The sequence below is a fragment of the Lagenorhynchus albirostris genome, chromosome 1 (assembly GCF_949774975.1).
Source record: "Lagenorhynchus albirostris chromosome 1, mLagAlb1.1, whole genome shotgun sequence".
NCBI classification, from domain to species: domain Eukaryota; kingdom Metazoa; phylum Chordata; class Mammalia; order Artiodactyla; family Delphinidae; genus Lagenorhynchus; species Lagenorhynchus albirostris.
The window spans coordinates 65999879-66027770 of record NC_083095.1 but is presented as its reverse complement, the minus strand read 5'-3'; the positions used below and the strand labels follow the sequence as shown (position 1 = coordinate 66027770).

The 27892-nt window shown below is 39.2% G+C and overlaps 1 protein-coding gene and 1 long non-coding RNA gene across 2 annotated transcripts in view; one reads left to right on the top strand and one right to left on the bottom strand.

Moving 5' to 3' along the window:
* The window catches only part of AKAP6 (A-kinase anchoring protein 6), a 373547-nt gene that overhangs the window by 72098 nt on the left and 273557 nt on the right, over nt 1-27892 (top strand). Inside the window, exon 2 of the mRNA XM_060143847.1 lies at nt 19707-19958. Within this exon, the coding sequence (XP_059999830.1) occupies nt 19707-19958 (252 nt within the window). The remainder of the gene's footprint in view (nt 1-19706; nt 19959-27892) is intronic.
* Nucleotides 1845-12660, bottom strand: LOC132530556 (uncharacterized). Its single transcript, XR_009543818.1, has 3 exons — nt 12612-12660; nt 4711-4808; nt 1845-2255 (listed from the first exon to the last, which is right to left on the bottom strand). It is a non-coding gene; the product is annotated as an uncharacterized LOC132530556 (long non-coding RNA).

The window sequence follows — 27892 nt, the reverse complement described above, 5'->3', positions numbered from 1 at the left end:
TCTACCACTGGCCAGCCATGTGTCCTTGGCAGGTCATTGAAACTTGTAAGCTTCAGTTACCTCATATGTGAAATGATGGTTTCAGACTGAAAAATCTCTACGGTAGTTTCCCATTTTTAAAGTATTCTGTGATTATTTTATGGCGGTCCTTGATAAACTAGAATAAAGACTTTTGAATTTATCCTTGCATTGCAGAGACTTTAGGGTTGTTCTGAGCAAGGGAATCACATGATGAAAGGGGGAATTCATCACATAATTAAAGGGGCATGTATTGGTATTTAACTCAGTAAAGGAATGAGGGAACGTGCCTTAGGAAAGGTGGTTAGACATATTAGAAGAAGGAAACCAGCTTGAGGGCTTTGCCATGGTTCAGACAGGAGCAGGGCCATTGAAATAGGAATCAAAGAAAGCGGACAGACAAGTGTCATTGCTTATTCATTCTTTATTGATCTTTAGAAACTGTACTAGGTTCCGGAGATCTAGTGACAAGACAGGAAAGGTTCCTATCCTCATGGAACTTAATATTCTACCAAAAGGAAAAATCGGAATTTAGTGATTGACCAATAGGATATTTGTGCCGTTAAGAGAATGACACTCCAAGGCCAACATCCAGCTACAAAGGATTGATTCAAACAATACTCTGTTTTCATAAAATGGAATACTGTGCAGCCATAAAGAATTATGAAACATATTTATTGACATGAAAGAATATTCATGTTATGCCACTGAGTGAAAAACAGCACAAAAATAGAATACGATCTAGAAAGTTATGCACTACTTTGTGTGAAGAGTAGGTTATTGGAGATTTATTTAATTATTCTTCATTCAGTGATTATTTACTTATTGAGAGCCTACTATGTGCCAGGCGTTGTTTTGAGATCTAGGGATAAATGGTAAATGAGACAGACATGGTCCCTGATTAATTATTTTGTCTTAGCTTTTCTAACTTTTTTGCAGTAAACTTCTGTTGAACAATAATTTTTTTTAAGTTTTAAAAAATCCTTTAATTGGCCATTGGTGTGGTATATAAGTGTATTTTATGACTCCTACTTGGCTGTATAAGTGGAGTGCAGGTTGCGCTGTTATAAATGACACTGTCCTGGCCTGTGTCTCATCGAGGCGCTTACACAAGAGGGGAGGTGGCTCCAGGACACCAGCCTCTTGCTTGGGCTGGATCAGGGCACTGCCTGCTCGTCGGTGGCTGGAGTGGTCACAATTCCCAGACTCAGTCTGGCTCCAAGGCAACTAGAGTCCTGCTGATGAGATGCGCAACTCTGCTGGCTTTTTATAGTCCATCTGAGGGCTGGTCATTCCAGCCTTGGTGTCAGTTTACACTTGCTGTATGTTACTTGACACTCTTTTATTCTCACTGAGGTTGCCTCTCCCGGAAATCTTTGTCATTCCATAAGCCCTAGCAGCTGACCTCCCACAGTTTGAAAAACAAGATGTATTCTGGCTACATTTAAAGGAAGTTTTAGGGTGAGTTCATGGGTCAGGACTTGGCTGTAATATCTTTGTGGGCAGAGTACCTTAAGGGGGATCTGGCACTGGTCATCACCTAGGATCCGGGGCCCTTACACAAAAGGCTTTGTGTTATTTTTTCCCTCCTTCTGCCCAGCTCTTCTCCCATGACTACTGCTAACCATGTCTTTCTGCTGCAATGCACTTATTGCCTCCTATTTTTAAAAGACAGGATCTTTGTGTATATGCTGAAGAACAAACAAGCAGGCAAAAAGACCACCAAATGATTATTTTTTGAAAAATATTCCATGTTCCTTATGCTAAATTGTAATATATAAATAAACATATGGATACATATAAAGAAAAAATTACCTCCAATCCTGTTTCCCAGAGATATTTTGATACTTATTTTACATTCTACTCACATAGTTGTTGTCAGCTTTTGTTCTGCCACTTTCATAGACTATTTATAGATCTTAAGCTGTATCCATGCTAATATTTTCCACCTAAGTGACCTGTTCTATAGAGAACGAATGCTATTATAATTAGGTGCTTAGCTGCTTTTTCCAACATCTAGATGGCCTCATTGCTCTCATCATATGATGACAGAACGTTTGTCAATTTCAGGGAAGCATCTGTTTATTTTCTCATGTCAGCCCCGGATGAAGGAAATCACTGGAGTCAAGCTGACCTGTCAAATCCTCATTCTTTGTTGCTCTGTGATGAAACCCCAGGGGCATTTTGATACAGAGGGCTCCTCGGGGGTCACTGGTGATCTTGACCTTTGTACCAACCTGCGGGAGAAAGGAGGAAAAGCGGTCCCTCTGGATCAAATCTTTCTGCACATACCTTCTACCCTCTGCTTGGAGTGTGAGAACCTTCTTGATGTTTGTGTGAGCAAACCTGGAGAACAAATCCTCTATAGAGTATAAGCAGACAAACACCATGGACAAAGTTTAATTACAGAATCCGCTTTTCACTAGTTCCAGAGATAAATTTTCCTTAGGAATTTCCTTGTTGTCAATGTTCTCCCTCTGATTTCAATTCAGCCATTTCCAGTCTATGTAGGCCTCTCTGCACCTGACTTTCTCAGTTGAAACTTTGGTTCTGCTTTCCACTCAAAGTCTGAATTATTGCCAAGAAGATGTCGTGCAATTCCAAAGAAGCAGGATCTTCCATGTGTGGTTGTTCCAGGTCCTTAGTTCACCTCAGTCACAGAAACCATCTACTGCCACCCTCTTGTGTTAACTACTGATAATTCCTTTATGTCTCAAATTTCTCACACCAGGTCTTTTTCTTCAACCAACCACTTCTGGTCACACATCTTCTTCTCCTTCCGTAGAGCTGAACTGAGTGCTTGAATGCAGCAACTATATCATTTTAAGTGTCTTATTTATCTTTCTCCCTCCTGTCCTTTTTCAGACTTTAACAGTAAACTTTACTATTTGTAAGCCACATTCCTTTCTCCCCCTTTTTTGGGCAAAGGTAAGATCTAAATCATGGAGAAACAATCTAAGTTACCTTATCCTTGTAAATCTCTCTTATTGTCTTTCCTTACTCTTATTTTCTGATCTCCAAGTCATTTGCCCCTTTTAGTTTATTTCTTTAATTTTATTACTCATTATTAATTTACTTGTACACACCAGAATTTTCACTAGACATTCACAAGACGGTTTCTGTCCGCAATTAAACAGGGGTAGAGGGGCTTAAGAGTTAGGATACTATAGGGAGGAGCTTATTAATCATGGATTAAATGTTGAAAGGAGTAACCTGAGGTTTGCTTGGTCTTTGTGCTTGCTCAGAGCTCATTTACTGGTCCTGCTTTTCCTTTTGTGTGCTTTGTGCTCCTTGTGAGATATGAATAGGATTCTGTGTGTGTAGTCAGAAAACAGAACGTTCTTCCTCACTAAGTTTACAGTCAAACTAAGTAAGCAGTGAGGTTAAAATGATTTTATAGATAAAATTAGTCTGGAAATTTGGAAAGTGCAATTGAAATTGAATTTATTTCGCAGTTGGTTGCTGATTTCAAAAGTAAAGTACAATGTCCTTTGAGGAGCCTGAATCAGTGTTATAAGACTATTTGAATGGATCCTTCGTCTTTCATTTTGGTGTGTCATTGGGACATTAATAGTGGATGGTTTCTGTACTTGGTGGTCAGATATGTTATTTTGATCCATTTTTATTTCCCAAAGGGGCCTCTGGAAAAGGGCAATTGAGGGTAGATTTAAAACCACATTATTGGAATTCAGTAACTTTCATCATGCTTTGTATGTCTAGTTCTTGCTGAAGAGCAGTTCTGATCCAGAGTCAGTCAAGCACGACGGAGCAGGCAAAATACCAAAATGGATTTTCTTAACTAAGATATAAGCTGAATTCTATGTTTTCATTTAGGCTTTGATGCTCAGCATTAAATTTTTCAGAAAATGTGCTAGATGTATGCTCTTTGCTCTTTGTGGTTCTGTGGATGAAGGGATGAGCATAGGAACAAAACAAATCCACCAGTACAAGTTATTTGCATTTATGGAAGTAAACAAAAGTTTATATAAATCGGTCAGCAAAAATTGTGTATTTCAATAATTCCTAAGCAGTTGTGAAGAACTGTTACTTTAGTTATGTAAAGTATACCCCCAAGGGAGTGCTGAGGTCTCTTTAGATGTCTTCACTTCTCCAGTAATTACTCAAAGGCTGTAGTAGCTTGAAAGTGGAAGATTCTGAATCCTAGGATATTGAGGTCACTCCTGGAGATAAACAAGGTCTTACTTTGTCAAGTAATGGAATCTTTCCCCAGAAACATCCCTCCCTTATGGGTTTATATGAAAATATAGAAGAGGGTTAATGATCTATGCAGTCATGCTCTGGGACAAATCAATCAATCAAATTAGAAGGGAGAGAGGATGAGTAATACATACATTCTCATTCATTTCAGGTGATTAATGTCTTTCCCTCACCTGTATCTTTATATCAATTCTATTAAACTTTAAAAAAAGCAATCAAAACGAAAACAGAGCTGAAAGTCTTAATAACCACTGATTAATGATATGTTATTTATCTGTTAGTACTTGGCTAGTAGCACCTGGCCATCTGACAGAGAGCCCTAAGAGAATGCTGGTAGGATATCTGTGAATGTAGTGACAGGTCTATCCCTACAGAAAAAGAATGCCAGGAGTCTGGGATCCTGTTGCTCTGACATTGATCTTCTTCAGTAAATGATTTTGACTCTAGTGATACTGTACTCTACATATTACTTACTCTGCATAACTTTGCATTCCTTGACATGTTGCCATAGAAACTAACTTCTTCATTGTTGTTTACTTTTTACTTCTTTTTTTCACAAAAGAAATGAATCTCTAGTGGAGAAAAACAGTACATTAAAAATCATTTACAATGCTGCCACCTAGAGAATATACTATGAACAGCTTTATTTTAACATATTTCTCAGTTCTTTCCCTATGACTATACATAACTATAATTTTAATAGAACTCATATAACTTAGTTTTTCTCAATTAACAATATATCTTGAACATCCAACATGCATATTGTAGTATTTGTCTATTTTTTCATTGTATGGAACACCACATGTTAAACCAATCTCCTCTCTTTTGATCTTTTGGTTGTTAGATTTTTTTCACAATTAAAAAAACAACTCTGTGATAGCATTTCAGTAGGTAAATGCATTACTGCCTTAGGAGAGTTTCCTGGAAATGAAATTATTGGGTCCATGGGAGGCAGTGGGAGTTTTTCAGAAGGTTAATTGATGACCTGCCTTCCCACCTACCTTACATAAAAGGGTAGTATTGGCTTCAGAATATGGATTTGTTGTTATCTCATTCACAGGGTGTTAACCATGGCCCCTAAAATTAGTTTTTCACAGTACTCTAATCCTATGAGGTTTCATTTCCTGTTCCGGACTCTCAGATGTGAGATCTAAAAACTTGTGTCTATAATGTTAGCTTCCAACAGGCATGCTGTAGGTGTTTCAATACAAATCAACAGCCAAGCTAGTTGCTGTGGATATATTTATGTGGGGGAGGAAGACATAGAAACACATCCTTAGAAGCTGTGCCATGTTCTTAGTGATCTAAATATATAAAGAGTGCATCTAAGAAAGAGGTTGACCTTTCCAAGGTCGCATCATGAGTCAGCAATGAAATCCCAAATAGGACTTTCATCCTCTTCACTTCTTTCTCCCAGTATGAAGAGTATTTATGAATAGGTCAAGAGAAAGGATTTGTAGATGAATTTATAAGACCATTTATAACTTGAAGTGCTCCAAAATTTCAAGAGAGTTACTAGAAAATTTCCATCTCAGGTAAATAAATCTAAATTGCTAAAAATTTTGATAAATTTTTAGAAAATAAAATCTTAAGTGACTGGAATGAAGAGGTAGTAGTGGGTGGTATAGGCAGATGGGAATGAGCCTCAAAGGAATATGTGTACACGCACAGGCGTGTGTGTGTGTGTGTGTGTGTGTGTGTGTGTGTGTGTGTGTGTGTGTGTGTTTGCAGGAATGGGGGAATAGGAAAGTGGAAGAATAATGGCCTGAGTCTACCATGGTGACTAAGGAAAACACAACCAAAGGGGCTCCTCAGGACATTAACCCTGGGGTGGAAGTGTAGGGGTCTTAGCTCTCTCTTTTTTTTCTTTTTGTAATTCTGTATTTATTTTTTTTAATTTTTAAAATTTTTTTAAACATCTTTATTGGGGTATAATTGCTTTACAATGCTGTGTTAGTTTCTGCTTTATAACAAAGTGAATCAGTTATACATATACGTATGTTCCCATATCTCTTCCCTCTTGCGTCTCCCTCCCTCCCACCCTCCCTATCCCACCCCTCCAGGCGGTCACAAAGCACCGAGCTGATCTCCCTGTTTAGCTCTCATTTTGAATGAATCATAGATCTTTCCTCCTCAGCCTGCTGGTATGGATCAGTGCTGTTATTTCAAATCTTATGGGAGGGTCACCTGGAGAACCCAGAGAGATACTTTTCAATGTCCCCAGGACTGGAACTCAGGTCTCCTGATTCCTAGTCTAGTGCTTGTTCTACTACTAGAAGGAAGTAGCAGTCATGTTACAAGGATTTTCAGAGATACACAAAAACTTCTGGGTAATGAAAATTCAGGCTATGTATTATGGGAGGGCTACACAAAATAAAAGAAAAAGAAAACAAAAGAAAATTTTAGAGCTTGATGGTGGTGGATGGTATTCCATCTACCACTTTATTGCAGATGAGGAAACTGAGACTCAGTGATCTACTGGGACAAGGATAACCAGGACACAGCAAGAACAAGAACTAAGACCTTCTAATATTCATCCTGGTGCAGAGTAATCTAGATACATATTATGATTCATTTATTCTTTCTCATGATCATCTTACAAGCTCCTATTTCATGGTCCATGAATTAAGGATCACTAACATCAGCATGTATTAAGAATCTATTTGCTTGTGGTACTATACTCTATAAAGCAAAATAGACAAACGCAGTGCTTGCCACACAAGAATTTTCTAAGGCAGACAGACCTCATAGAAATAGACAGAAATGACCTATAGATCACTGAACAAACAAAGCAAATATGTGAAATGCACAACTTTGGCCATGTGAGATGGAAAATGAAGAGATCTTCACAGTTCATGGCTTAAAGAGAAGATCCATCTTCATCTCTGGTCAGCCCGAAACTAATAAGAATCACCCTATGCTCTGTAGGTATTATACTGGAAAGGAAAAGAAAGAGTGCTTTATCTGGCAAACCCAGCACTCAAGTTCATGTAATGGTGCAGTCTCTTTGGAATATTGTTGATTACTACTTTCATTGATTTTTGTCCTTTTGCATATTCTGTGATGATCTGCAAAGATTAGAAGGGTCTGCTGAGGCAGGAAGTTTCTTAAGCCATGCCTTCTAAAAGCAAAGTCTTTTCCCTCCTTGTAGGAAAACTAATGGTCATGTGGTTATATTTTTATTGAGGCTTTTTTTCCCTTCGAAAAGGACCTTGATTAATGTGGGAACCTACAAAACCCGCAAATGTTTAAACTGTGTCATATGAACAGCCATGAATGTGAGACTAGGGTATAAGTTCCGTTCTCTCAAAGACCAGTTAAAGACAAACCAAAGGTGACCCAGCTCTCTTCTGTGGTAACAAAAGCCACGTTGACCAGATCTTTTACGTGCCTATCGTAGTCATTTGCTTCAGGGCCAGTATTAATAGTAGTATTAGCATTAGTATTCTGAAACTGTCATATGTATAATGTGAGATAAAACACATGAGTAATTACGGGATTCTCTAATTCCATCACCCCCTGTGTTCATGAGAATCAGAATTCTTGGTGTGGAAGAAAGGAGATAGAGATGAACATATTAGGTTAAAACCCTGTGGTCATGAATTTGAATTGGAAATATCAGTTATGAACTCATAAAGTGTTTTTTATTAAAATATACATATCTACTAGGTCTGTTAATTAAAAAAAAAAAGCGTAGAAACAATCACTAACCTAGAAGTAATGAGCATCCCTACTGTCCAGATGGTAGTCTGAAAAAACTTTTCTCATTAAAGGAAACGAAGGCTTATTAGAAAAATGGCAGATTTCAAGTATGGAAATATACAAGATGAGCAAGGAAGCTATCAAAGTCTACTTAGAATAGCCAACTTGGAGTCAAATTGAAGGGGATACCACTGGCCAAAGATGGACAGTTTGCCCTTCAATAAGGTTGAGAATTGCTATGGATCAAAATCCATCGAACATGTTTAAATCCATGAGTACAACATGATATTAAAAACCGACTGGTTGGTTACCTTCTGAATGTAACAGAGAACCAATTCATTGTCTTGAAAACCAATTAATTATCTTGAAAACTGATGAAAAGGAAAGAATCAAGCATATATCTTGACTTTCCTTTATGAATTATATCACTGTAACCAAATTTTCCATAAAGAGAAGCATCTTCTATTCCAACTAGTAAATGAAAACAAATTGATAGAATATCATCATTTTACAATCTCCAATACATTAACAGTTTTAGGTACAGAGCATCAACTGTCAAAATAGTCGATAGCATCAACTATCAAAAAAGAGCAAAAACCCGGGCTTCCCTGGTGGCGCAGTGGTTGAGAGTCCACCTGCCGATGCAGGGGACACGGGTTTGTGCCCCGGTCCGGGAAGATCCCACATGCCGCGGTGCGGCTGGGCCTGTGAGCCATGGCCACTGAGCCTGCGCATCCGGAGCCTGTGCTCCGCAACGGGAGAGGCCACAACAGTGAGAGGCCCGCGTACCACCAAAAAAAAAAAAAAAAAAAAAGAGCAAAAACCAAAGTTAAATTCCTCTTGATGAAAGAACACAATACTACTGATGGTTTAGTCAAAGACATTGTACCTTAAACTAATCGGGCCTTAGGATCCAGCTGCCAGTTTGTAGGAAGAGGACCAACACACTGACTGTTTTCACATGGCTGCAGCCAAGAAATCCAAGTTATGGGAAACTCTGCAAGTCTAATGCCCTAGGACTTTCAACAGGTGAGTTATATGAAAAAAACCAAAAGGAATAGAGATGGACTCTGTAGATTTAAAAAGACTTACAGACATAGCAAGTGAACATATGGGCAACAGTAAATTATAGTACCAGGCGTGCATACTTGGGTGATAAAACCATAAAGAGATGCAGGAAAGTGATTGCTCTTCAAGTCAGGATAGTGATCACTTTTTTGAGGCTTGGAGGGTCTGTGATGGGGAGGGGGCACATGGGGGCACTTCTGGGATGGCTGGCAAAGTTCTAATTTTTGACCTGGTTAGTTGTTTGCCTTATCGTAATTCACTAAGCTATATATTTTTATGTGTGATATTTTGTATCTGTTTTATTATATTTAAAAAGTGTAAAAAATCAGAAAAAAAAATAAAGCATGTTAGAGAAACCTGCAAACCTGATGCTACCCTAGAGATTATCACAACACTGTAAGCAGTAGATAAATAAGGTTGTGGAAAATTGTGTTCTGGAACACAAAGAATGTAAATTCTCCGGTAGAGACATCTGTGTAATGTCAGTGGCAGACTGCCTTTCAAGTCGCTGGGTTTTGTTCTTAGGGTTGTGTAGCAACAGGCTTGGCTGTAGCTCCTGTTTCTAGACAGATGACCCACCTCTGGCTCAGTGTTTTTCAATTGTGGTTGGTGCTTAGAACACGGGCATAATGACCACTGCATGCTTAAGAAAATGCAGATTTCTTCATCCCATCTCTCTTCAAAAGGAGCAGCCCTGGAATCTGCATGATTAACACACGATTATACTGCACATTTCAGTATAAAAACCGCCACTGACTTCTCTGTCAATTTCTACCTGAAATCAGTTCTATAAAGATGTCCTGGGGAAAGTACAGACCTTCCGAGCAATAGATGAGCTATTGAGTGTTGAGGCCATAGCTGATTTTCACTGGTGAATGAACTTACATTTTGAACCTTTATCTAGAACACTGAATATGAGTGTGACTAAGCATAGCTCAGTTAGAAAAAAATGGGTTTTCCAGTGTGCAATAGCAATTGTCAATTTTCCTCTTGTCTTTTTGCTCAGGACTTTTTCCCTCTCGAATAAGTCAGAGCCTGGGATTAAGAATTTAAAGTGGAATCTTCATTAGTGAACTCGCTGACGCTTTTAAAATAACAATTTTAAACCAAAAAAAATTCAGTAATGGAAAGCAGAACAATCCTGATTTGGATATGGCCAGGTATGGCCAGGCAGAACTTTTAATTGGTTCTTTCTCAATTTAAGGCAAAGGAGGCTTTCAGAGCATGGAAGCAGAAGTGTGCAGGCTTCCAAGTCTGTATTAAGCATCTTCATCCTCCTCTTTCTACAATCTCCTTCACTCTCCCAAATCCATGTGCTTTCTTCATCACCTCTCCTAATCAAAACAGGAGATGATGTCAGTTACTTAATTTGCAGATTGCATACTGATTAGTGTGGATATACTTGGGAGAGGAAGCTAAACTAGTACTTGCTTTTTAAGGATTTTACATTGATTTGTGAAATACAGTATTTTATCCAATTGAATCCAATTCCTCAGGCATCCTTTGGACACTGTCCCCATGTATGGCGGTGTCCTAGCAGTGCAGACGAGTAAGATACATTTCCTGCTTCCAGAAAGGTGCAGTCTAGTGAGGGAGGTAGATGAGTACCAGCTAACGGTAACAGAAAAATCACTTCTGCATAAATAATCTCATTTCAGTCCTCATACTTGCAGAATTTTAGTAATTAAAAGGATAACCACTCTTTATAATCATAAATTTCTTCAAATTTTGGAGAGAAGTACTATGATGATCATAAAAGTCTCAGCATCCCTCCCACCAGTCTTCATCACAGTCATTCTCAATATGACAATGAAGAAACTAGGACCATTAGAAAGTGAAGAGGAACAGGGCTTCCCTGGTGGTCCAGTGGTAGAGTCCGCCTTCCAATGCAGGGGACGTGGGTTTGATCCCTGGTCAGGGAACTAAGATCCCATGGGGCGACTAAGCCCATGCGCCACAACTACTGAGCCCACACGCCTCAACTAGAGAGCCCACGTACGGCAAACTACAGAGCCCACGCGCTCTGGAGCCTGCGTGCCACAACTAGAGAGAGAAAACCTGCACGCTGCAACTAGAGAGAAGTCCATGTGCTGCAACGAAGAGCCCACGTGCCACAACAAAAAGATCTTGCATGCTGCAATGAAGATCCTGCATACCACAATAAAGATCTGTCGCAACCAAAAATAAAAATAAGTAAATAAAATATTTAAAAAATACGGCTATAATTTAAAAAAAAGAAAAGTGTAGAGGAAGGGAAAAAAGAGAGGGTAGTCTACTTTTGCGGAAATAAAAATACCTTGTCATAGGAACATCTATTAATCTGTCTTTTGGAGAAAGTACAGTTTTGAAAGTCAGCTGAAGGTGACATTCATACTCTGCAATATTTTTTATATGAGGTTGCAAGTTTTAGTTCACATGGTTCACTTGCAAGTTTTTTTAAACAAGTAACGGCTATTCCCTTGATCTGTATTTTAAAATACAAAGTACATGTATTAGGTAAGAATCTCTTTTCAGCTTTTTCTAATGAACACACACATATGGTGAGCATATGGGTAAAAGACACTTTAATCATTCATTTCTACAATTGCTAGTAAACAAAATGAGCAGTCATGATGACATGGCATTTTGCAGTAAGACTAAATTATGTACACAAAATACATCTTATATTTACTTATCTCTTGCTTACTGACTTTAGAACATAAAAACTCTTTATTTTAAATGTAATGGTATCCTCTGGATAAGATGAGGGCTCAAGGTTTTTGAAACTCTGATAGGGAAAAAGATGGAAGTGGGAGTGAGGAGACCTATCCTTTAAAAGTAGACTTTAATTCATGTTTTGTTTTAGAAAAACCATCTCAATGTGTCCTGCAGTTATACAAATGTAACTCAAGAGTGTTTTGAGAGAAACAGTGAAATTATTTGGGGGAAGAGAAAGAAACATTATTTGGGTAGTAGAAGAATGCAGAAATGACTGTTGATTACTGTTTGTCCCTATGCAGAGTCAGGTTATAGGTACTGGAGGGATTTGCTATGTTTTCTCATTTGGGGATTGCATGTAGGGAAGCAAGAAACGAGAGAAGTGGGAGCGGCTGCATTTGTGGGACTTAGTGAAACTGGGGTGCCCAGTGTTGCTTTAGGACCTGGGCGAGAAAGTTGCTGGAAGGGCAGGTTTCCCTCCACATTCTCATGGAGCCCTTGGAGACTGGCAATTTGGGGCACTTTGGCAGAATGTTGATCCACAGATACTTGTAATTTCATGAGTAAACGTTCGAGATGTTTTGAGAATGGTTGGAAATGGACGTGGTGGCCTAATGATGAGGCAGCAAACAGATCCCCTCCCAGGGACAGTTAGCAGGAGCTGGGGCAGTCATACTTAGAGTTATTAGAGTAAGCAGTCAGAACACTCACAGGAAGGACACCCTCACTTCTATCTCACTCTGGTGAAAACTGGACATACTGGTTAAATACATAACAGGTATCTTAAAAGCCCTATATCTGTCTAGAAGAAATAAGATACAACTGGAAAATACATATACAACAATCTTACCAAAAAAAGACACCTCTCTCACATAAACATACAACTAAATTAAAGGAAAAATACTGACCCAACCAGCTGGAGTTTATTTGTAAAGTCTCAGGTCCTCGGTGTTTGTATCAGCTACTAGGTAACCAGAGAAGAGTCCTGTTTCAGTGACAGGCAGCAGCAGCTGCAATTTTGAGACCGCAAGGGGTCATGAAGGTTGAGTGAAGTGGGCAGTTGGCAACATAGTGTATTCAGTGCATTTTGTGCTGTGAGTAATACTGAATGCCACAGGGGCTACTGTGCTCTATGTGAGTTAAACAAGAAAGTAACATCACTTTCCCACATTAATGCAGTAATACCTATGGACAAAATTTTCATGCAACTTTTGAATATACATTGTTTCCACTGTCATTTGCTTTAATTCACTTTGAGATGGGCTCCAGATGAGCCTCATTTTCTTTGATACTTGCCAGAAACTAATGTGGAAGCTACAGAATCAGAGATGATGATAGTAGTGCCATGACCTTAAGGGCTGTGCTATTTGTCATTTCCAAGAATATGAAGGGAACGTGTGACCCCAAATTAATTTTTACATGCATTTTACTAAGAGACTATAAACTGGCTTCCTTTTGTTTCATTAGTTTTAAAATTATCATACAGCAAAATTGTGGGGGGTTTTGGTGTACTGTTCTACGAGTTTTCACCCATGTGTAGATTTCTATTACCTTCTCCGTAATCAGAATTCAGAACAGTTCCATCAGCCCAAAGAATGCCCTCATGCTATCAGTCAATAGTCATGCCCTCCCCACCCCCAATCCCTGGCAACCACTGATATATTCTTCATTACTATAGCTTTGTCTTTTGAGAATGTTGTATAAATGGACTTATACAGTGTATACCCTTTTGAGACTAGCTTCTTTCAATTAGCATACTGCTTTTGAAGTTTATCCAAATTGTTGCCTGTATCAATAGTTCTTCTTTTCCCTGACTGCTGTGTGTTGTATAGATGTACTGTAGTTTGTTTATCCATTTCTCCACTGAAGGACATTTAGGTTTTGGTTTTTATGAATAGAGCGTCTTTTCATTTTTGTGTGTACCTGAGGCATCATTTCTCTAGGATAAACACCCAGGAGTGGGATTGCTGGGTCAGATTGTAAGTGTATGTCTAACTTCATAAGAAACTGCTCAACTGTTTTCAAGTATGACTGTACCATTTTGCATTCTCATCATTAGTGTAGGAGACTTCCAACTGCTCTGGAACTCCTCAGCACTTGGTATTGTCAGCAATTTTTTATTCTAATCGGTCTAATAAGTATAAACTGGTATCTCACTATGGTTTTAATTTACATTTCCCTAATGGCTAACGAGGCTGAAGATTGTTTCATGGGCTTATTTACCATCATTATGTCCACTTAGGTAAAGTGTTCAAGTCTTTTGCCTATTTTAGAATTGGGTTGGTTGTTTCCTTACTGTTGAGTTTTGAGAATTCTCTGTATGTTCTGGATAGAAATCCTTTGTTGGGTAAGTAATTTGCAAATATATTTCTCAGTCTGTAGTTTATCTTTCCCTTTTCTTAAAAATATCTTTCATGAGCAAAAGTTTTAAATTTTGATGAAGTCAAAATTTGCTCTTTTATGGACAGTGTGTAATATGCCGTGCCTAAGAAATTGGTGCTAAACCCCAGGTCCACAGTTATGGAGACAACACTGACACCTGCTACTTCCTGGAATGTTCTTCTCTATCTCATCCTCCTGGTTGTCTTCTTCAAGACCCAAACTTTACTTCCTTTGAAAAGCGCTTGTGCCCCTTTCCTCTTTGCCCCTGTGGACACAATCATTTCCTCCTCATCTGTGTACCCTTTGTGAACACTTATTTTCCTGACTATAATTTCTCATTATATGCGGAACTCCCACCAGGCAGGGAACTCCAGGGGACCAAACCCTGGCATTTATTCACCTTTGTTTCCCCAGCACATGGGTTAGTACATAGTAGGTACTCAATACATTCACTGAAAAAACAGAAGTAATTAATTCCTAAAGACATTATCCTTCTATCCTTAATTGTGCTGGGGACAATTTGAGTAGCTATAAAAAATGTTATTGCTTTAAGGACATTTAAAGACTATCTTCAGTTTAAAATTAAAGTTTGTTATTCTTTGAGACATCTTTTGATTTAGTCATTTAAATGAGCTTGCTGGAGAACATCTTTTCTCAGAGGAAAGGATATAAGAGAATGAATGAAATTCATGTTAGAATTATGGGAGATTTTAAGTAGCTAAAGCAGTTGATACCAATTGATGATATTGAAAAATAACTTAGCAATTTTATCTACTGAAATTAAGTTTTTGTTCATTATTAGTCTGTTAAAGTAAGATCCATATCATCAAAATTCTTGACTGCCCAATTTAATGGTAGCCACTAATTATACAAAGAGGTCCTGAGGAACCAGTCCTCTACTTGGGGAAAACATTCACATGCTGAAATAAATCCTCTGGGAATGAAGCTACCATCTGATGATAGAAAATCTTCATTAATTATGTGAAACAGCCTCCTGTTGCCACATATTCATAGGAAGTTAGATTTTTAGCTTTCCTTTGTCTATAACAGAACAAGATAATGGGACCAACTTCAGGTGAGCTTCTGAAGGTTAACAGTTTGTCTTGGTATCCTTGGCCCCTCTCTCTGGATCTGCCCTTCCTCCACCTCTACATTCTCAGAGTCCTCCAGCTCTCTGTTTGTGGACTTGGTTTACAAGGAGTGCGAGCTGCCTTTAAGGGCGATAGACTGAACCTAGAGTCTTAAGAGTGTGAGGAGTCTGGGCTGGTGGATCTGTCCATGGTTGCATCATTCCAGATGATGCATACTTGGGAATCAGGAGAGGAGTCTAGAAGTCAGAGAAGAAGGGTCTAACACAGACAACACTGGGGAGAGGGGCTGGAACTGATGGAAATAGTGACCAGAATTAGGCGTGAACAGGAGAAATGGGATAATTTCAGGCTACGACTATGAAATCAGAGCCTGGAATAAATTGCTTTATAGAAGATGGACCAGTGGACCTAACCATTTTTCTCATGGTTGCTGGAAAGGACTCCTTGGCTGTCACTCATAGAATCTTTAGCATCCTCGTCCCTTTCTTGACCTTACCTCTTCTGTAGACATTCAATTTTCTGCCTACTAACACCCTCTATCAAAATAGAAAAGAATCTGAAATCAAACATTAACACTTTTTGGGCAATTACACTTCACTATGAATTTTAGTCACTGTATCAGCATAACTAGTCATTGCCATGTTAAGCGTTTTAAACCTCCAACTATGAATGAAAGATTTTATTTCCTGTTAATACTCTTGGTAAATAGATGGGGAGAAATATTTTTGCTTATAGGTTCTTCAGATATATATTATGTATCTCCAGTCCCAAAGGGATTGTTTCTTTTCATATTCCTAAAAAACTGAATTTCTTCTAAAGTTACCACTTTGTTTCCACCAAGTAGCACTGCAGTGCTCGAAAGTTTGTTATACACTGAGCAGTTCAGCCATGTGAGTTGAGTCCAGTTTCCAGTTGCTATCTGCTCAAGTTAAACATCTGGTAGAAGCTGAAAAGCCTTACATGCATCAGTTGGGCTCCAATCCAGCTCCACACCCAAGCTTCTACTTCATCTTATTAATCTAGTGCCCACAGGGCCTCCAACAAGTCAGATCTCTCAGTGCCTTTTAATTCCAAACAATCTCTGCTGGGAGGAGGCCATTCAGCAAATCAGTTTTTAAAGTTTCTGATACCTGGTTATCTGACTGAATGTTCGTAATCTTCAACTTGTTTCATATAACATCCAACAAACTGGCAGTAGTTAAGGGCCAAAGCACCAGAAGCTTCAGACTGAATATTTTTTTAAATATTTGTTTGACATTTATATAGAGGGACAGGGAAAAGCAGGTCTTCTGTTATTAAAACCTAGATGTAGATTCAGAATTAGCTACCTTTCTCTAAACAAACATCTCATCAAGTGTTCAAAGCATAGTCCCCGTTTAGAGGGAGAGGGAGTATATACACTCACACACGCGAATATACAACCTACACATTTATCTGTAGTTCTTGTTCTATAATTTGTGCGTGCATGTAATTTTGTCAAGCCAGACAACCAATGGCAAAGTAGAGGGCATAAAAGTAAATAAATTAATAGACTCCAGAAAATTGCACCATGCTATGCATTATTTAGTTTCAGAATTTCAGCAGATCCTTCGTGTGCATATTGCCAAAATACTCAACAGAGTGAGGTCAGCACTTGTGGGGAGGGTGTTTCTTTCTCCTCAGGGCCCATCTGCTTCTGTGGGAACAGGGCTAATTCACATTTCACAGTTACTAAGGAGCAGGGTATGAAAACCTGAGTTAACTGGCGCCATTGATGCTTTAGTGCCCCTTACACATAGTTTCCCCTGGATGGTTGCCTGACATCTTGACCCATGAACTGGCTCTGACTAGATTCCTGCATCCATTATGAAGGAGCCAAATGTGTGTAAATAGAGTGGATGACATGTGCTTTGGCATGAAGTTTTCATGGTACCAAGGCTATACATATAACCTTCTGTATTGGGAGATGAGCATAGGGTGGTGTAGAAATGCCTATTTAGCTCTTCTGAGCAGGTGGCAGAAGGGTTACTCAAACCTTTTTCTCCCTCAGGTATGTCATTTTTCTGCATCTCTAGATTGCAGTGGGGCCTAAGAGACAGAGACTCACAAATTCTGAGTCATGGAATCAAGAGTGCGAGGAAGTTGAGCACACTGCCGAGAGAGTGGTTGAAGTGTAACCACTGTGGAAGCTGTGCTAGGAGACAGGGGGTATATGAGGAAAGCGGCTGGAGGGGATGGTGGCCTGGAGGGGGTTGAAAAGCACCTGTAGTGGGGGGATGGGAGTAAAAAAGTCTGTCAAAGAGAGGTTGGGGGCACAAGGGACTTTCTGATGTTGTTCCCCAGGTGAAGTGACGACCAGGTCCAGAGTCATCCGGTAGAATGGCGTGACGGTCTTAGGAGTAGTGAAGTAAAGGAAATCCGAGGCTAGAGTGTTTGCTGGCTCCTCAGTGTGAACGCTGAAATTACCTAAGACAATGGTGTGCTCAGGATGGAGACGAAAACCGTGAACCAGATGCATTCTTCAGTGCAGCGGAGTGAGAGAGAAGAATGTAGGTAGCAGTAGTACGGGAGGATGACAGGAAGGTTTAGCAGACAGTAGGCACCTACGAAGAAAGAAGGCAAAAGAGTAATGATCAGAAAGTGACAAAAAAGCACTGAGGTCTGCCCTTCCCCCATCAGCTCCCCTCCTTCCTCCACCCTTCCCAATCTCTCAGCTGAGCCTGGGAGAATGAGCTGCTTCCCCTGGGAGAGCAGTGGAGGAAGCAGAAGACTTGGGCAAGGTCAGGTTTGGGTAGGAACAGGAGGTAGAGGTAGCATTTGTGAAGAGGTTAAGGCACGTTTTTACAATGGATTGGGGATAGTAGCCAGGAGAGTCCTGAGAATTTGGAAGAGGTCAGTGGTGGGAGGAAGGGCATTTTCCAAGGCAACACAGTACTACACAGAAATGAGCATCCTAATAGGGCAAAGCATGCAGGGCATTTGCTTTGGGGTGGTGGTTGAGGTATCAGGAATAAAATGCGTGGGGTAAATGGAGTAGATGTCCAAACAAGCATCAGCTAGGACCCCAGGCTACATGGAATATCTGATGATAGTTAGAGGCCTGCTCTTTTCTGCTGAAGGTAAGCAGAGACTAGCTAATCTGGCCGTGATTGGTTCTTATGTACTGGTTAATAGGGTATTATAATTTTTGCTCCAAGTCTCTATTGGACCGCATAAGCCCATGGGCCATATTTTTTTCTAAGAAATTTACCTAATCAGAACTCCAAAGTCTATTTAGTTTAAACTTTTAATCTGTTTCAAGTTATTATCACCAATTTATTACCAGTTAGGTCTTGGATTTCAAGAACTAATGTTGGAGCATGTATTGGAATTGTACAATAATTTTTGTTCAGAATTCAGCACAACTTTCTATCATTATTCAGTAGTTTCTTTGGCTTACTATTACACATTGTCAAATACAGGTTACATTTTAGTTTTCTTTGAAAACAAGTAATTGAATTGTATGAAATCAGAAGGTTATATTTCCAGCATAGAATGACTGTTTTGATATTCAATATGGGGCTCAGAACTCAAAGGCTGTCTTAAAATTTTAGCTTTAACAAAAATCATAAATAAAAGCTGCACTTAAAAGAAATCACTGATACATAACTAAAAGTGAGTAACTGAGCACTTTTTGCTGACATGTGCATCATTTTGATGCTTAATGGACTTCAGTTGCTCAAGTAGGTATTACCAGTGATGCTGCCCATTTCATGCTGCTGGCCTCTGACAGCACATTGAAAATGTGGGAACTTGTAAGGACAAGTGACACATCAGATAAAATCTGCCTACCTAATAGTATGTGAGGAGGACATTGAAACTTTGATATAGTAATGGTTTTATTTTAAATGTCTGAGTCTTAAAAACAAAACCAAACTGTATTTTGTTTTTCTTCACTCTTGGGGTTTCTCTTTCCTTCTTAAGAGTGATTTTGTTTGCAAAGCATGGATATCCATTAAGAATTTAAATATTAAATTGTGTCCCTGTGGGAAAGTGACAATTATCCCTTACCTTGAAGATCCCATGGCTCACTGAGAATGGCTAGGAGTTCCAATGCAGCACACATTCTAGCCCATTTTTCTTCATGCTACATGTCTGGAGGATGCTTCTATCCTGAGATACTATGTGTTCGGTGGAGCTCACCAGTAGCAAAGAGAAGAGCTGTTGGCTCCCTTACCTAAATCCCAAACTAACAGTAAATAAAGAGAACAGAGAGCGGATTTGTGAGGTAACCTCTCACCTTGGATGAACTTTCAATGTGAGTACCTGAAAAATAGTAGAATTTTCGTGGCTTAGAAAGAGATCAACTTACCTGTGTGCACTGAAGGCCCAATGCCCAGGAATATGGCCTGTGACTTTATCTGAACTGAAACAAAGGCCAGCTATCCAACATGTGCTCACCTGACCTGTTGGCCCTGATCATTGGTGTCAGGTGAAAGAGTGACCTTTCTACCATCCCCTTCCCAGGTTAAGGCAAAGGAGTCATCGTATATTTGCTTTTCTGTATTGCAGGACATTTGTGAAGATATTTCTGATCATGTTGAGCAAATCCATGCCCTCCTTGAAACGGAGTTCTCCCTGAAGCTGCTATCCTACTCCGTCAACGTGATTGTGGACATCCACGCGGTGCAACTCCTCTGGCACCAGCTCCGCGTCTCAGTGCTGGTTCTGCGGGAGCGCATTCTGCAAGGTCTGCAGGACGCCAATGGCAACTACACCAGACAGACGGACATTCTGCAAGCTTTCTCCGAAGAGACACAGGAGGTGGGTGTTTTCCCTGAAGCCAAATAGTGCATTGTCAGGTGTCATTATTTGAGGATGTTTTCAGTTCAGAGGTATGGGATAGGAATTCTTTATAGGTAAATAAGCAGGTCCTAAGCCCGGTGTTGAATCTAGGTATAGTGACTAGAGGCTAGGGCACTTCTAATGTGAATGAAGCTAAAAACCAGAGTTCATTCACAGCGGTAGTTTGCACAGATACCACCCGTAGCTGTTGGTGCTAACCTGGCTTCCTGTTCCTCGTTCAATTATTTGATAAATATTCATTGAGTGCTTATATGGGCCAGGCACTAGGTGCTAAGAGTGTAATAGTGATCAAAACATGGCCTTTGCTTTCAAAGAGCTGAGACTAGTGGGGAGTGGAGTCAAGTGGACAGACATTAAGACCAGACTGTGATCTGCATGATCTACATGCAGATACAATGGTCTACATGATGCCACTGGAGGAGAGAGAAGGGGCACCTAATTCAGACAGGGAAGCCTTTACAGGAGAAGTGAGTCTAACCTGAGACCTGAAGGAGAAGCAGGATTAGACTGATGAACAGAGGTAGAAACTGTTCTAGACAGAAGGAATGGCATGATCAAAGATCCAGAGGTAAGAGAGAGAATGACAGCCTCAGAGAGGAAAAAGTTCAAGGGACCAGGAAGCAGGATTTGAAGTAATATGTAAGCAGAGGTCAGATCATGAAGATGAAAAGCCATATTAAAAAGTCATATTAAGAGACGTGGACTTTATTTTGCGGATAACAGAAGAGTTTGTTCAGGGAATTGATGCGATTCAATTCATGGTTTAGAAAATCATTCTGGTTGCAGTGCGTCATATGGACTTTAGAATTTTGCACAACCAGTATATTTAGATTTTTTTGTACTCATAGTAAGCATAGTTTAAAGAGTTTGCTGCTGTTAATCTTGATTCATAGCTTAAGAATGAACACTGTAAAGTTAAATCCAAGTGAACTCTCCTATTCCCAAATAAAACTGACATATATGTCAGAGCGAGAGAGAAAGAGAGAGAGAGGGAGAGGCATTGTGCTAGCTAAGTAGGGGCTATATATACGTGTGTGTGGATGGATGGATGGATAGATAATGGATGGATAGATGGACGGATGGATAGGTAGGTAGGTAGATAGATAAATAGATGGATGGATAGTTGGACGGATGGATAGGTAGGTAGGTAGATAGATAGATAAATAGATACCATGTATAGATACATAGAGTGTGTGTGTATGTATATAGTCCCTTGACTCTTGAAACCCAGTTTAGTGCTCTGCTGTTGATTTTGTGGAAAATATGTATTATACAAGCTTAGAAGGCATTAATATAAATGTGTATTAAAAGACCTTATAAAGAGTGTTGCATCTCATTAAGTTATTAATGTTTCAGTGGCTCCAACATTATCAACAACACAAAACAAATCTGGGCTTCTTCTCATAAATGATTTATATTTGTTGATTATTGTTTTTGTAATAATGATGTTCTTGCTGTAGCAAATTCCCTGCAGGCCCTGGAAGTTTCTGGGAATGAAAATCTACTGGGCTCACTTCTAACTTTAGGTCACAGTCTTTGTTTTCATTTAGCTTTTCCTAATATTGTGGCAATGAGGGAGGTGATACAGACTTCGGTAGAGTTCCTTTTAAAATCGTAGAATGAATATGTAGGTGTGTGAGATAGTCCTCAGATGCCATCCATCCCAAGTGGGATCCCTAGAAGTTCCTGATTGGGACCCTTGTGGTTATGGGAAACAACAAAGAATCCCAAACTAGTCAACTCTGCCCTAAATCTGGTGTTTAGGAGGAGGTGTATGCTAATGAGGTGGGAGATCAGAGATGGGGAAGGTTTGTCTAAACTCTGAAGAGACAGTACTTTAGATATCTACCTGGTATCTCCAATCTGTACATTCTTTTTTTGTTTCTACCCATGTGTTTTCCTGGCTCTGTCCAAAATCCAGTATTGATCAGTCATCAGATCTGCCCACTTTCAACCACTTAGAGGGGGCATTAGAAATCATTGAGTCAAACCAACTCATATTACATATTTATTTATTCATTCAATAAACATTTACTGACCACAACTCTGATTAGAGCTGGGGATATGAAAGTGCTCTAGGGTTTATTGTTTTTGTTGTTATTGGTGTTTTGTGGAATATGTTCATCATGTGTTTATTTGAACTTGTATTATTCACAAAGTGGTAGCCCAAGAAAGATGAAAAGCCATTGAGACTATCTAATTGTTACTGGCCACTATTTTCACAGCTATGTAGTGGGTTTATATTAAGTAGTACCCATCATGGGTCTCACAATGTGAGCTCAACAATTATTTACAGATTCGATTGAAAGCAATTCAGTGCATTTTCATGTTTGAAGTCAGTCTTTAGTCCTGTTGTAGAGATGCAGGAATACGTTGTATGAGGGGTAAAGGAACAGTGGATTCTCAGCCATCTGCTTTGTGGACATTTCTCTGTGAATTGAAGCACTGTCTCCATTACCATCTTTCCTGAAGCAATGGATTCCTGATCTTATTTGTTAGTTTTATTTGTTTCTGTCAGCACACTGGAACAGTGGAAAATAGGAAGAGAATTAGGATAAAATTCTCAGCTTTATTAGAATAAATTCAGCTGTGAAAGATTTATAGAATGAAGAGGGAGATGGAGTAAAACATGCTGATAAACTAGAATAGTAAATGTCCTTCCAGTGAAGGTAAATTCATTTTTCTCTTTTTGGAAATCAGTTGAGTTTCATAGCCCATTAAAGAATAGGTTTGGGGCTTCCCTGGTGGCACAGTGGTTGAGAGTCTGCCTGCCGATGCGGGGGAGGCGGATCCATGCCCCGGTCCGGGAAGATCCCATGTGCCGCGGAGCGGCTGGGGCCGTGAGCCATGGCCGCTGAGCCTGCGTGTCTGGAGCCTGTGCTCCGCAGTGGGAGAGGCCACAACAGTGAGAGGCCCGTGTACCACAAAAAAAAAAAAAGAATAGGTTTGAAAGTCAAGAAAGTGGCAAGTTCTCTTTCTGTCCGTACAAAAACAAAGTGAGTTTTATTCCTTTATTTAAATATGGAGCAGACCATATCTTGTAAACAAATTGGCAAATGCCTTACTGAAACAAAACCAGCTGAACAAACAAAAAATACTTTAGGGCAAAGCTCCCATTGTGTAAAAAATGTGTTATACTGAAATTTTCTATATTTCAGATACTGTGATAAGCAATTTATATTTATTGTTTCATTTAGTAAGGAGGGTAATGGGTGTTAAAAGTAGTTCCATTTCAATATTACTCATCCATAAAAAAGAATGAAAGATTGCCATTTGCAGCAACATGGATGGACCTAGAGATTATCATACTAAGTGAAGTAAGTCAGACAGAGAAGGACAAATACTATATGATTATCACTTATATGTGGAATATAAAAAATAATATAAATGAATTTATTCACAAAACAGAAACAGACTCAGAGACATAGAAAACAAACTTATGGTTACCAAAGGGGAAAGGGAGGGAGGAGGGATGAATTAGGAGTATGGGATTAACAGATACAAACCACTGTATATAAATTAGATAAAACAAGGATTTACTGTATAGCACAGGGAAGTATATTCAGTATCTTGTAATAGTCTATAATGGAAAAGAAACTGAAAAAAAATATGTAACTGAATCACTTTGCTGTACACCTGAAAATAACACAATATTGTAAATCAGCTATACGTCAATTTAAAAAAATAGTTCCATTTTATAGATGGAAAAATTGAGTTTAAGAGAGGCTAAGCGAATGCTTAAGGGCATAAACCTAAGAATAATTAAATAAAACAAGCAAAACCAGCTCTTAACTGATCTCTTTGGTAAAAATAATAATAATTATTTCCTTCTTCCCTTCCTTCCTACTTTCCTTTCTACCTCCCCTAAATATTTATTGATTTCTTACTCTTTATAAGGCACTAGGCATTCAAAGATGAATAACACATGCTATTAAATGTTAGGAATCACCGTCATACTTTTGTTAGATCCTCAAACAGTTCTGGGAAGTTAGCAGGGCAAGTGCTATTATCCTTATTTTACAGATGATATTATTGTATCCATCTTACAGATAAGAAGACTGAGGCTGAGAGAGGTGGTCACACAGGTAGTGATAACTGTTAATAGTAGTAACACAATAGCGAACATTGATTAAGAACTTACCATATGCCAGATGGTGTGGTAAGCACTTTACCTAAATGATACTCACCCTCTCAGTGGGAACACATTGGTCCTTCCAGAGCACTCACATCATTGCACTTCGTGTGTTCTTCCACGAGCACTTATCACAGGGCAATTTATATTACGACAAAGTGCGTGCTAGATTTGAACTTCGTGATTGTTGGCACCAGATTATAATCATCTCTGTATCTCCCACAGCACCTAGTTCGTGTCGCTGTATATAAAAGTCGATGAGTTGAACTGAAGTAAATAATGCAGATAATAACTGCTTTAAGTGTGGAAGAGGGAGATATCACTGTAGGTTGGTTGACTGGGATTGATCATGGAGATTAGCTATTTGACTCATAAATTCAGCCTGTAGAAAATGGAAATTGTCAAGAATTATTACTATGGTATAAATAAAAATATTGAAAGGCTTTGTCTGTTTTCCCTTTTCCCATCAGAAACTAAACTTTGCCTTGCTTCCCATTTCCCTATCATTGCTTGTTCCTCTTCGTCCACTGCTGCTCTCTGCAAGGCAGTCAGAATCAGAGCACCAACATGGGAGAGCTGAAAGGAATCTGAGCAAGGGTCTCGACCCTGTGGTCTGAGGACTCTGGGGGGCTGTCGCCTTCTTGTAAGAGGTCCATGAATTTATATGTTAGTAATTGAAGCATAACAAACACCATGTAGTGAAATTAGGGGAGGAAGGGTAGAGAGAGGCATACAAAATTTTTTGCCGTAACCATAATTGAAACAGTGAAATTCTGTTTTCAACTCTTCTGAGTAAGGTCACTAAATCAGGGCACAAAGTCAACTCTGAAATGGCAATGGACACTAATATAAACCTTGGGGGCATTTTAGTAGGGAGATCTTCAAATCTCTAAATTATAAGTATCAAATCTCATGTTCAGCTGGTGACAGAATTCACGGTTAAACAAAGAAAGATCTGAGAAGGCATTTGGAATTAGAACTTCAAACTTATTTATGGGTAAGGAACAAAGCAAAATTTCTTGTTTCAAATTTGGGAGGAAAAAGGGTTTCCTTGATGTCTGAGACAATATTGAAGCCAGCAGTAAAGTGAATAAATTGCTCATCAATAAAGTGAATAAGATACCATCTCCATAAAACATAACCTTCATCTGAGAAACTGCTTCATAACATATTAAATGGGGGTCTGTTTGGACATTGCTAGGCTGCCATGACACAGCTAAAAGCACTACAAAATAAAATGTGGTATTTTTAAAATAAAAAGGCCAGTAAAAACAACATGCACTCTTCCCCCACCTCCATATCCACCTGAGACTTTATTACTTACATGCATTAGAAAACTATCTGGGAAGGTGGTCCAGTAGAAAGCAGTGGGACTAAAATATTAGTATTACTAAGCAATATTTTAAGAAATGAAACTCATTATTTATCTGCTCTGAGAAACTTCAGAGAACTTTATTTTTTTTTAATTGCCTCTGCACTGTGAAATGTAGAAAAATACTTTTGAGGAATGCTCTTAAATAATGGCCAACTGTGTTAAAATATATGGGTAGATGCTTGCCACTTGGTCTTTAGGATATGAAATGCATATGCTATGTGCTGTTTTTTTGTTTTGTTTTTCAGGGAGGGATTTTTTTTTTCACATTAAAAAATGCAGTATGAATTAAAACTAGTTACCCCTGAATGACAATCAGCCATGCACAGCAGTAGTTGGCCTGATTGGCAACAGGATGGGAGAGGGCTCCCTTTGGAGCATTAAGTGTTTTTTGTTTGTTTGTTTGTTTGTTTTGCGGTATGTGGGCCTCTCACTGATGTGGCCTCTCTCTCGTTGTGGAGCACAGGCTCCGGATGCGCAGGCTCAGAGGCCATGGCTCACGGGCCCAGCCGCTCCGCGGCATGCGGGATCCTCCCAGACCGGGGCACGAATCCGCGTCCCCCGCACCGGCAGGCGGACTCCCAACCACTGCGCCACCAAGGAAGCCCCATTAAGTGTTTTTGAGTATGGTATTTTCTTTTCCAAACGAAGGACTGGCTAGGGAAGGGATCTTCAGGGGAAGACTTAATTAGGAAAAGGCAACCATACCCTATTATCTAGATGTGTCATGCCGTATGTTCAGCTAACATCATTTATTGAGTACCTGTTATTTTTGAACAAGACAGTATCCCCTGGTCTTAACGTTCTGTGACCACCAAAATTGGGATCAAATACTTTCCCATGGTTATGGTATTCCTTGCCTGTCCAGAAGTGGGTAGCTGACATTTTCATGGGTCTAATTTTTACCTGAACTCTCACGTCTCTTTTTTTCTATTCATAATAGGAACATTTTTCCTTAATGCCTCTTTGACCTCACTTAAGTAGATGCAGTGCTGTAACTTTGTGATAAAAATGATTAAAAATAATGTAAATTTCAACTAGTTAATAATTTAAATACTAACTTATGGGATAGCTTTGGAGCTTAATCGCTATTTATAGTACTATTTTTGTAAAGGAGTAAGTTCTGAACATTGAACAACCAAATAAAAAAACTTTTAGTAAATGCAACCTGCTTTTAAATTGGAGTTTCCTCTATTATTCTCTTGAAAATTGCATGAACTGTGACTTTTGTTTGACTGGCTCATTCCTTGGTGTTTTGGGCTTCTGACTTCTTTCTTTAAAGATCCTGCTCCAGATATGAAGCATAAAAGCCGAACAATTCCAGTTAGACCATTTTTTGTTCATATTGGCAGTTAATATTGGTTTCTTACTTTGTGCAGTATAATTTAGCATAGGGACACCTCTCATTTTGATGAAACTTCCCCCCTTGGTATATTTGATTAGTAAAAAATTATATAATAGGGCTTCCCTGGTGGCGCAGTGGTTGAGAGTCCGCCTGCCAATGCAGGGGACACAGGTTCGTGCCCCGGTCCGGGAGGATCCCACATGCCGCGGAGCAGCTGGGCCCGTGAGCCATGGCTGCTGAGCCTGCGCGTCCGGAGCCTGTGCTCCACAACGGGAGAGGCCACAACAGTGAGAGGCCCACGTACTGCAAAAAAAAAAAAAAAAAAAATATATATATATATATATATATATATATATATATATATAGTAAGTAATAAGAGTAAGCATTCATTGAGAACCTATCCATGTGCCAGACTTGTGTCTTACATATTCTGTCTTCTTTAAGCCTCACAACAGCCCTATGGCATGGCTTATTGTTTCATTTTTACAGATGAGGGAAATGAGGCTTAGTGATATCAAGCTACTGGTTCCTGATCACATGAATAATTAGTGCTTGAGCTAGAATTTAACTCTGAGGTTTGGGCTTTTAATTACTGGAATCAACGAAAACTACATAATCAGAGGAATAAACTTCATGAAGGCATAGAGATACATTCCAAAATGTCTTCATTCATTCAACAGATGTATCTTTGAATTCTGTGTAGCTCACTATGCTAAGTGTTGCAGGTACCCTGGAAAGTCAGCCATTTTCTATGTGATTTATACTCTTGTGGTGCTTACAAACTAGTGGGATAAACAGATTAATCAAATAATCACAATAATATGTATTTAAAGCTTGAGATAAATATTTAAAGGACAAACAACATAGTTTTATGAGCGCTTATAAGAAAGGATTCTGACTTAGGTGGGTATTTAGAATCTTGCAGAAGTGAAGCTTGATCTGAGGTCTGAGGGGTGAGTAAAAATTAACTAGTTAAGAGTTTTACAGGTGGGAAGCTTTCTTGGCAGAGGAAATAGCATGTGCAAAGGCTCTGGGGCAGGAGG